This window comes from Salvelinus namaycush, chromosome 8 (assembly GCF_016432855.1).
Source record: "Salvelinus namaycush isolate Seneca chromosome 8, SaNama_1.0, whole genome shotgun sequence".
Lineage (NCBI taxonomy): Eukaryota > Metazoa > Chordata > Actinopteri > Salmoniformes > Salmonidae > Salvelinus > Salvelinus namaycush.
Window position 1 is genome coordinate 60195885 of NC_052314.1, and position 12062 is coordinate 60207946.

The 12062-nt window shown below is 41.5% G+C and overlaps 1 protein-coding gene across 1 annotated transcript in view; it reads right to left on the reverse strand.

The window, feature by feature from the left end:
- Positions 1-9822, reverse strand: part of LOC120052230 (protein WWC2-like) — a 46251-nt gene extending 36429 nt beyond the window's left edge. The window contains exon 1 of the mRNA XM_038999052.1: positions 9541-9822. Within this exon, the coding sequence (XP_038854980.1) occupies positions 9541-9674 (134 nt within the window). The 5' untranslated portion in view covers positions 9675-9822. The remainder of the gene's footprint in view (positions 1-9540) is intronic.
- Between the last annotated feature and the right edge of the window lie 2240 nt (positions 9823-12062).

A 12062-nucleotide genomic window follows, 5' to 3' on the forward strand; every position in this document is an offset into this window, starting at 1 on the left:
CATGGTAACAATGATCCAATGTCTCTAGGCCTAGGACTATTTCTCACCACAATGGTCGGCTGAGGGGACATAAAGAGACTAAAAGAGACTCCTGTGTCAAGAGATGCTCTACAGAAGAGGCGTGACAGGCGTGCAGGCTTTTGTTCCAGCCCAGCACTGACACCTAATTCAACTGAACGCTACAACCTTGGTTAGCTGAATACAAGTGCAAACATACAGCGGCAGGCTACTAGATAGATTCCCTTTTGAAAGAGACACATTGAAAGCCTTCAGCCTAGCCCCTAGGAATATGTTGGCCGGCCAGTGGAGGAGCAGGAAACCGTGGCCTGTGGACGGCCATGTGTGGCGCACATTACAGGACGCGGCCATGCTTCTGGTCTCCAAGGCTACCACACACTCTTGTTTTTGTCTTCCCTCTATTTCCCCCTTCCTCTCTCTTCTCCCTCTCGTTCAGACTCAAGCAGACGCCAGCAGCTGTGAAAAGCCACGATTTACATCACTTCTTTTATTATCGTTCTTCTTCTGTCTCTTTCCCCCCTACCGTGCCAACCACGTCATACAAAGCGCCAAAAAAAGTGAAGAAGAAAAAAGAGCGAGAGGGAAGACTTTTGTGGCAGAGGCCGTGCTTTTACAAATTCGCCCCAATTAAACGGGTCAAGCTCCAAACTGAGAGGGCCAAGAGAATTTGTGCGTGTGTGTCTGCATGTGTCCGCGCGCCTGTGTGTGTGTATGGGAGGGGAGAAACTTGGGCTGGAGTCTTATCTATGCCTCTTCTGGAAATAAACATTTTTGGGGCTGGAGCAGTGAGGAGGGAGGCATTTACGTTTCTCTCTTTTCTGGGGGATTTAGACAGGGAGGGAGGGAGGGCTCAGGAATGTGGTGCAGCACTCTGACACTGCCTCTTATTCTCAGCCCCTCTCATAAATCCGAGATCTGGATGGCTGGGCCTGTCAGACGTCAGGGGGAGGAGAGCGAAAGAAGGAGGGAAATAGAAAGGAGGGGGCAGAGGGGGAAGAGTGAGAGGGGGAGTGAGAAAGAAGAGAGAAGGATGGAGAGCGAGAGAGATTGAAATAATTTGTCAACCATATTGTAGAACCTACATTGTTTTCACAACGTTAAATCACTCCTGTCAGTTAGGCCTTGGCCAATGAAGCTAATTTAAATGTGAATTTGAGAGGCAAGGGAAAGAAAAGGAAAGAGGTGAAAAAAAAAAGAGGGATTCCTTTTTTCTGCCAAAAATGTGTATTCCTCCACTGGACAGCCAGGGTCCCCTCTGCTTGACTGAACAGAACAGGTCTAGTCCCTGGCCTGACTGTAACCATGGGGATGAGAGGGGATGACGTGCATGTGAAGCATGAGACAGTCTTGGCGCAACTTGGCGGGATGCTAAAGGTGGGAGGGTCCACTTGGATTCCAAGTATAACACACCCACCAAAATCTTTTCAAAACACATCCTTTTCGGATGAATTGGGGGATATTGCGTTGACAGGGTTCGTGCTTTCCAACTTTACTTCATAATACCAGAGTACAGGGGTGGATCATTTGTAAATATGAAACACCTGTTGCTATCTGGCAATGGGAGTTTTCCCAATTCCCATACACAAAAAGTTCCATCCTATGTCAATGGAAAATCATTTATGGACACATTATACGGATGAAGTGAGTTATTCTTTGTGGCACACTATGCATGTCTCTGTTCCATCTATCCATCACGTCATGGTTATTATGATGCACTGAACCTGTACCTCGCAACTAGGGTTGCACATTTTGAGCAATATTCAGAGGTGGAAACTTTCCGTTGGAATTAACGGGAATATATGGGAATTCATGGAAATATGCAAATTAATATTAATACCATTTAAATGTAGATTTTTTTTGCATTAGATATATTTACCATAACATATGGAGACAGAAACATAAACCTTTTCCTTATCATAAGTAGACATAATTGCAAATTATTAAATCCTTCCAATATAATTTTTTTAAACAATTTAGTTATGAATTGTACTTTAATTAAATGAGTTGACTCTTCACATGGGATGATTTCACTGAACAACAAAAGAAAGGGAATATTGAATGATCCCCAATGATCCATCGCATCTCCCAAAAACATTTTCAACATACATCTGTAAAATGATAGTCTAGAAACTAAAGCTTTGGTTGTCTTCCTCTCAGGCTTCCGTGTCTTCTCCCTGGACCTCCTCAATGTCCACCTCTTGAACATCGGACTCTGAGGCCTCATCTTCACTGTCACTTTCCAACCTTGTTGAGGATGGCTCGTTGTCAGGCTCAAAAAGCCTCAGATTTGCCTGGATGGCCACCAATTTTGCAACCCTTGTATTGGTCAGCCTGTTGCGTGCTTTGGTGTGTATGTTCCCAAACAAGGACCAGTTGCGCTCTGAGGCGGCTGATGTTGGTGGGATTTGGATGATGATGGAGGCAATAGGGGAAAGAGCCTCAGATCCACAAAGTCTCTTCCCCCAGGTGGCTGATGAGATATGTTGGCACGACAGCCATATTGCATCTACATCCCAAAGCCCTTGCTTGGAAGTGTACTTCACCAGACTGCCAAGAACCTTGCCCTCATCCAGGCTAAGGTGGCGAGACACGGTACTGATGACACCATAGGCCTTGTTGATCTCTGCACCAGACAGGATGCTCTTGCCAGCATACTTGGGGTCCAACATGTACGCTGCGGCATGTATGGGCTTCAAGCAGAAGTCTTCACGCTTTTTGATGTATTTCAGAACTGCAGTTTCCTCTGCTTGGAGCAACAGTGAAGTGGGCAGGGCAGTACGGATTTCTTATCTTACATCTGCAAGCAGAGTCTGAACATCAGACAGGATGGCATTGTCTCCCTCAATCCGTGCAATGGCTACTGCTATAGGTTTCAAGATCTTGAGAATCAGCTGTACATGTGATGGAAGAGTGCACTGCACATGTGATGGAAGAATGCACTGTGCATGCAGAGGGTTGCAATTCCATTGAATTGGGGATAGTTTAACCAAAATATGCCACAAGACCTAGAATTGCCTTATGTGTATCCCACAAAAAAAGGTTCACTGTGATAAACTAACTTTGTTGATGAATTTAAGCAAAATTCCCCAGATTCCCGGGCTTAAATTCCCATGGAAAAATCCCGGAAATTTAACGGAAAGTTTCCGACCCTTTGCAACCCTACACGCAGCCAAACCAAACAATATGATGGCAAAATTCACCAAATCATAGAACATGTCAGCAAAATGCATCAAGTCGCCATCCTTGCGTTGTGCAGTCAAATGGCAAACGCTCTAATGTTTCCAAGCCGTTTCCAAGCTGTCAACAAGCGGCCGCAATTAACACCATTCAGTGCATAGGCCTAAGGTGGCATTAGATTACTACCAGCCAGTAGTGGTGGGGGGAGGGATCGATACAGTTACATATCACAATATTATTTTGGGATGATATTATATTGATATTTGACTCCAAGTCATCTGTACCTGCACCAGAATTCCAGTATTTTTCATCCTATAGCTTTATTTTTTAAATAGGAAGCCAACATGTTTTCAGCACTTTTATTTCCCTGACTGGTGAAAACTCGTTTTCTCAAGGTCTCTCTTGTCTCTCTGCAGCAGACATATAGTGAGCAATATGTTTGGAACATCAAATCAAAATTAAATCACAGAATCGAATCGTAGTACATATAGAATCGCAATACATATCTTATCGACATCAAACTATCCTGATATCGTATCTTGAGGTCCCTGGCAATTCCCAGCCCTACAAGCCAGACAGCACAATCTCTCCTGGGCCCATATTCATAAAGAGTCTCAGAGTAGGACTACTGATCTAGGAACAGGTCCACTCTGTCCTTGTAATCTTATTGATTATGATCAAAAATGCTAAACTGATCCTGGTTCAGCACTGCTAACATGAGAATATTTTTTAATACAGGCCCTGAACTAACTTTGTACCTATATAACGTAGATACATGACTTAATGACGCCACATAATATTTTGCGCTACACCTGCAACACAGCATTCCTAACCTAGCCCACAATGTCTGCTGTGTGGATCGAGCAGTCAACAAGTCGAGCAGTCATTTGAAAGAGTAAGAAAAGTTCAACTCAAAGGCGAAATCCATTAACGCCAAGATAATGGAATTCAACCCTCTGTCGTGGGTGATGTTGGCTTTTGCGACTGGTCGAGCACCGGTACACACTAACGTTACAAAGTGCGCTATTGTTCAGATGTTGCCCTACCGGAGTTACACAGTAATAGCGTCACTGCTATTAGCTTCACGACATACTATGGAACGCCGTTTGGGTCTTTGCGTGTCAAAAAAGATACACGTCAAATAACACTATTTGACGCGTTAAAGAAGCTTTTAATTTGACACGTCAAATAACACAGTTCTATTATGGAATGATGTGTGTTCTGAATTTGCATGTGCAAGCCAAGTGCCACCACTACTATCAGTAGCACTGTCAAATCTGTAAAAAAAAGTCTGCAAACAAGCAAACACCGGCGCCAGGAACGATATGTTTACAATACCGTGTTGGTAATAAAGCATTATTTGTTCGACCGCAACTTCTGGGGTAGCTAGCTAGCTTTAGCTTGGTACCTAGCTAGCACCAATACAACCAGCCTGAAAACAATGACCAGTAGAAACTGCAGTCATTTTCACTATTCTTAGCAATGATTTAAGAATCCTTATGAGTAAGTATTAGCTAGATAGCCACTTGTTGTTCGCCTATTGAAATTGAACTTCAGTTCATGAAAATAAATAGCTAGCCAGCTACTTAAACCTGTTGCCCAAAGCTAACGTCATAAGCAGCCAGCTACCTTCATCTGGCTAGTGAGGCTCGACCTGACCGGGTTATGTGTTGTGAAGCTAGCCACAATAAGGATTAGGCACAATAGTGGAATTTGCGGTTTGCCTTCAAAATAATAGTACCACTTTGAAAGTGATGCAGAAGGTTACAATTGGTGGAATCATGCCATATTTAGACTAGATCATGTTAAACAAGGTTGGAATGTGAAGCAATGAAATGGGGTGTCAGTCAACTCGGTGACACCCACAGAACACAACTGTGAAGAGTTTACACAAATATTAGCGTTGTAGCTCTTATCGCGGGACTGTGACTGTGTGAAATCACCAGTCAGCCTATTGTGTGTATTGACATTCATATTGAACTGTACAGCTTTACCTAAGGATTGGGATCAATGAAATGGGGTAACAGTCTACTCAATACCCAATATATTTTTTTCCCAACATCCTCCTCAGAGTTATCAGACTCCAAAACATCCACGCAGTATTGTTTTTCCTCTGGAATAGTTTTCAATACATATAGGTTGACAATAAATGTGGCTCAATTCACAGTTGTTTGAGTCCCGCAATAAGAAATACTATTCTAATGTTCTCTGGGTGTCACTGAGTAGACTGATTAACCATGTCATTGATCCACAATCCATAGGTAAGGCTGTAGAGTGAAATAAGTATGCCCCCAATGCACTTCTAAAGTACTTATTTAACCTTTATTTAACTAGACAAGTCAGTTAAGAACAAATTCTTATTTACAATGACGGTCCGACAGTTAACCCACCAGGAACAGTGTGTTAACTGCCTTGTTCGGTGGCAGAATGACAGATTTTTACCTTATCAGCTCGGGGAATTGATCTAGCCACCTTCCGGTTATTGTCCCAACACTCTAACCACTAGGCTACCTGCCGCCCCAAGTATATTACATCCAGTGTGATTTCAACAGATTTTTGTCAAATGAACAAATTATTGTCTTTTGTTGATTTTATATAACAACATTCCAACCTCGTTTAGCATGATCTAAACGATTATTTGTATGCATTTGCATCACTGTCAATGACATACTTTTATTTTGAAGGCAAAATCCACTATTGTGGCTAATCCTTATTGTGGCTAGCTTCACATAGATGGGTCAGGCCACCATTAATCAAATAAGAACTGTCTTATAAATTAGGGTTATTTTAGATGATGATACCTAGCTATATAGTTAGCTAGCTACTGAAACAGATTATCTCGTTTTGCTATGTTTTTGGGGAAGAACATTGTTTGGATCCATGCGCTAGCTAGCTTTTTCATGACCAGCACTGTAGGTGCGCGAGACAACTTTACCAGCATCATAGCATACGTATCGATGAATCGTTGTGACATATGAATTACGAGTGATAGTGTAATCAATGTGTAATAACTACATAAAAAATGTATGAACGCGTTAAATTATTATGTGACGTGCAGTCATATTCAGGTCCTGATTGGTCAACAAGATTATTTGACACATCAAATAGTGTTATTTGACGTGTATCTTTTTTGACACACAAAGACCCAAACGGCGTTCCATAGAAATCCTGGTTGAGAATGAAACGACTGAACAAATGAACAACGAAACAGCACAGCAAGTAAGTGAAAGAAATATGTTTTGATTATGTTTTACTGGTAATGGGGACATACGTAAATGCCAACAAAATAACTTTTTAGTCAGTGTGGTGTATGTGAGTGTGTGTAACCTTTATTTAACTAGACAAGTCAGTTAAGAAAAAATTGTTATTTACAACGACGGCCTACCCCGGCCAAACCCAGACGACGCTGGTCCAATTGTGCGCCGCCCTATGGGACTCCCAGTCACGGCCGGATGTGATACAGCCTGGAGTCAAACCAGAGACTATAGTGACGCTTCTTGCACTGAGATGCAGTGCCTTAGACCGCTGCGTCCATGTCTGTGTGTTAACTATTTGACTGTACTAGAATGCTTAAAAGGCCACTTAAATTTTAAATATCGGTTATCGTTAGCGTTTTTTTGGGGCAAAGAAAATATTGGATACCGGTATCGGCCAAAAATGTCATATCGGTGCATCACTATCTCAAAATGCATAGTAGGTCAGATGAGTAAGCTGATCCTAGATCTATGCCTACCTGCAACTTCTCTCCTGAACAGGACTGTGAGGTGTAGCAGAGGTGGAAAGAGCAGGGCATGTCACCAAAGCTACGGCCACCGGTAATTAGTCTTCACAACAATGTATCAACAATGTATCTTCACAACAATGTATCGACAGACAATACAGGGCCAGTACCAATAGTAGCCTAATAGTAAACCTACATATCCCCATGTGTCAAATATGATTTCACAATATATGATTTCTTCCCCTCCGGAACATATCACGCGCGGTAAGGTCCTTAGGGTTGTAAATACCGTTAGCATTTCTGAGCCTGGGCCAAGATTGAGATTGTGAAAAGGGGCTAAGTATGATTCCCTTCCACCCTGACACGGCATCCTACCATTCTTGCCGATTAACACCGTTCTAGAATTAGAGGTATTAGCCTATCATTCTAGGAAGTTCATATCATTCTAGAATGTGTAGAATCTAGACGCAGTTCAGGTGGAGGGAGGGAACCGTGGATAATGATGATTTAGCTTGTTTCTAAGTGGGAGCAACTTGATGAATATCATTCACAATGCCTGGTGGTGGTCTCATAGGAATGGCTGGCATGCCACCTATTATAGGCTAGCAGTTTTCTAACAGTATAGGGCATTAAGGCACACTATAGAAGCATTTGGCTTCAATTATACCCTTACTCGTTTAGCTTAGGGGGGTCTGAGTGAGCACAGACTGAAACATCCGTTTTCAGCACAGTGTCTGTCACATGGCCTTCTCTTTCGACTCTTTAGGTTTCAATCAGCAACACACATCTGACATACATGTGATGAGGCGTCAATATGACAACAATATAGGACTACTGTTGCGATTGATATGAAGCAAGTTGATTTAAAAAATAGAACTTAGGCTAATGACTAGAATTGTTCAGTCATTGAGCGTTTAATCAAGCGACCCATGTTCTATCTATGCATGACTCAACACTGTAACATTAACGAATCTCACATTTCCATAGTGCAGCTAGGCATTAGCCTTCCATTACGGCCGGACTTTCTGACCAATTATCCTCATAATTAGAGCTTAATGGTTTGTCATAAGTGGCTTGTGTCGTGTGGTGAACCCTATGTAATAAAACCCTGGTAAGAAAGACCTCAATTGAATTAAGTGTGCGTGTCAATACCGGCTAATGTACAGAATTAGCCTATTATTGAAAGCAATGGGCTGTTAGGTTTCTTTCTCCCCATGAAATTAGCCCTTAATAATATGCCACAGTTTAAGATGATTGTGTTTTACGTGTTAAATGTTTTTTATTTCTCCAATACCAAGGCACAGCATTTCATTGATTAGTGGGCTAGAGCAGACTTGATCATAGAGGCATAAGAGGCCTTCACTTCTCCAGAGGAAACATTTTATTTTATTTAACTAGACTTAAGAACAACTTCTTATATACAATGACGGCCTACCCCGGCCAAACCCTAACCCGGACGACGCTGGGCCAATCGCACGCCGGAGTCCCAATCACGGCCGGTTGTGATACAGCCTGGAATCGAACCAGGGTCTGTAGTGAAGCCTAGACTGCTGCGCCACTCGGGAGCCCCTAAATTTGGGGGATCTCAGATTCCCATATTTTTCATGACAATTTAATCAAACATTTACAAAAGCCAAAACGGTAACTTAGGGAAGCTGAAGCTTTAAAAAAAAGTGGCATAGATTTTACCATTTCAGAGTGAGTGATGAATTAACAGGGTCCTTTCAGGGACTGCAGGAGACTCCACTTTCTTCACTAGCGTTTCTGCTTAGCATTTTAATTGCCTTTTTCATAGACTACTAGATAGTAAGTATAGCCATCTGTAATGAAATAGCTTATTTTACTGTAATAACTTTAGTATTGCTTTTAATTTGTACATATTTGCTTCTTTGGGAGAATGGGTGTAACGTTATAGCTTATTTTACTGTAATAACTTTAGTATTGCTTTTATTTTGTACATATTTGCTTCTCTGATCAAATGGAATCATACGCAGTAGAAGTTCTAGAATCTCAGCAACAACAGAGCTCACGAGTTTGTTGTAGTTGCATAAAATGAGCACGTTGGTTTGATAGCTTGCTAGCTCATAAGAATAATGGTGCTAGCTACGTTAGCTAGCTATGACTTGTTGAATCCTCATTGAAATTGTGAAACAGTTAGCTAGCTAAAGATAGCATCGTAAGGAATTTATTCCAAACCATGGCATGAGAAAGTTAGCTATCCAGTTAGCAAACTATAGCTAGCTGCTAGCTACATCCGGCATAGCCAGCTGAAATTCTATTTCTCTAAACTATGCAACTAGCTATCAGTTATCACCGTTTTTGCAATAGCTAACGTTAGATATGTTCAAATGACACGTTCTGCACGTTCTTGCAATACCATTAGCTATGCTAGCTAACTTAGCAAAGGCGTGTTGATAGTTTCACACTATAATAATACATCTAGCTAACGTACTGTAATAGTTAACAGTTAACGTTACTGTTCAAGGCATTCACTTGTTCGAACCCCTTTTGTGTCGATACGTAAACGTTTGTATAAACTGTTTATAAACTGTTTATGAACTGTTTACAAACGCTGCCCCTGTCAACTTCGCAACATTTCGCAAACAGCCACTGTTGCTTGTTACCTGTCCCTCGGGTCTATCCAACTTGTTTGTTTAGTGTTGTGGTCGATATAAAAAACTTTGCCGTCAAAGTCCCTTGCTTCTTCCCAGCCGTCGGGTAACGGCAGCTGGCCATTCCCCTTTCTAGGCATGTTCATCTTCTAAAAGTTCCGCCATAAGTACGGTAAAAACTCCAGTGGAATACTAAAGCGACGAAAAACTCAGTAAAGATCCATGTTTTGCCTTCCCCTGTCCTCCATCTTGGGTTCCTAGCTGAACACATAGGTCCGGACAGACAGACTCCGTTCCCAGCCAACGGAACATTAGCATATCATTAGCATAAATCTATTTGCATGCACATTCCTGAGTGTTGCATTCCTGCGGCTTAACCCTTTCCAAGACACCACCAGTGGAATATGTGTGTTGTCGACTTGTTACACTGGTTCAATCGAAGTATTTGGTCCCATACCCACGGTCCCATTCCCCATTCCAGACAAGCGGGAATCATTACACCGCCGCGTTAAATAGTTGTGTTATCGGCCGCTGTCGCTCTATGCAAGAACTGGGAGAAAAAGTTTTGGAAGGTGAAATATGCACCATTGCAAAATATAGGCAGATAGGATGATGGGACAGTGACAGGGATAAAATATGATATGTCCCCAGATAATTAAATATCTACATAAACTTGGGGGAAATCATTCTTAAACACAATAATAGAGAAAGTTTAACAACACTGCATAACTTTAAAGGGACAATCTGTGATTGCTGTAATACAAAAAAGTATTTTATTAGTGTCTACACTGAACTGGTAAAAGGTCATTGTGATACGAATAAGGGGGAGAAATTACTCCATTAGGGTGTGGTGCCTCAAATTTTTGTAAAGGGCATCTTATAAGCCTATAGACCTATACACTGGGTGTACAAAACATTATGAACACCTGCTCTTTCAATGACATAGACTGACCAGGTCAATATTAGGAAGGTGTTCTTAATGTTTTGTACACTCAGTGTATATCAGCGTTAAAGCATATGTTATATAATTATATTTTCTATTTCTGACTGTTATGGTGAATCAGTGCATATTTCAGCTTTGTATATAGGCCTGACAGATAGGCTAGACATGTGATTATCTAGAGACCTGCTGATTCTCACGCATAGATCAATAATAAAAGTAACAGACTAACAGCATTGTTTTTGTGGCTAGTGAAATAATCACATTGCTCTTCACTTCTGCGGTTAAACATCAGCTGTAATCATGCAAGGCATTATGGAGTCACACTACAGGGTACGTAGACTACAAGACATTGCCTTGAGTGAACTCTGAGCCAGGGGGAAAAACACCCGTTTTATTCATACAATTTCAATTGCTTGTCTGTTCTCTTTGGGCTAGGATGCAATTTGACACATTTTCTGTACAAATAATCGGAAAATGTTTATCTCCCCTTCAAAAGGAACTATAGTGAGACAATCTATTTCTAGGAATACACAGACTGTGGATGTTCTTTTCTTTTTCAAACTTTTCCCAACCATTCTCAACCAATTGTTGCCTTTTTGTTAACTTCTGTCCATGGCAATATGAATCCTTTTTACTTTATGAGAGAACCTTTGATCCCCCTGTAGGTGGGCCTTTTCAGAAACAGATTTGTGATAAAACTTAATTCTCTGAACAAAGCTGGGATATGTCTTTATCTCAGAGTCTGTTGGGATGTACTTTTCGGATGTGAGGTACACAGCACCTTTCTCTTTCCTCTCCTCATCTCATCAGCCTCGCAGGCTGCTCATTCAGACCAGGGAGGAGATGGAGAGGGCAGTCAGGTCAGAAGGGCAGAGCTGGAAATATTGTTTGAAATTCAAGAGAGCAATGGAGTAATACAGAGAGGTAGATAGCGAGACAGACAGAGGGGAGGAGAATAGATGGAAGACGGGTCAGTGTAGGGCAGGGCCGGAGATATTGTTGATATGACTTTCAAGAGAGGACATGAACAATAGGGAAGTTGAGAGATAGGTAGAGACAGAGAGGGAGGAGAGGAGATGGATGAGAGGTCCCAGTGGGCCCGAACTGTTTGAATCAATGTTGTTTCAATGTAATTTGTCAACGTATTGTGACTTGGAGTCTATGTGGATAATACATTGGATTTGCAAAAAGTCAGTTGTTGTTTTGAGGGTGAAATTTCTAACACAGAATTACGTCATCATGTTAACCTCAATTCTAGACAAACCTTTATATAATATGTTGAATTTGTACCTTTGAAATAGTGGATATAACGTTGAAGATCTAACACTATCAGAAAAAAGCAATAGGCTAGGCAGCACCTCCTACAGGAGAGGTAATCTATCTACAGCTATCCATTTGGTCTCCCATCCAGGGTGTTAACCAGTCCTGCTTAGCTTTGATATTTGTCACTGACTACAACCAATGTGCAATCATGAGAATTATTATTGAGAGATCTCTTCATAACTAAATAGATTCACTGTTGCTATCGAAGTCATTCCAAAGGGTAGGCTTAATAGAGAAAATGAAATCTAACCATACTCTATAAGTCATT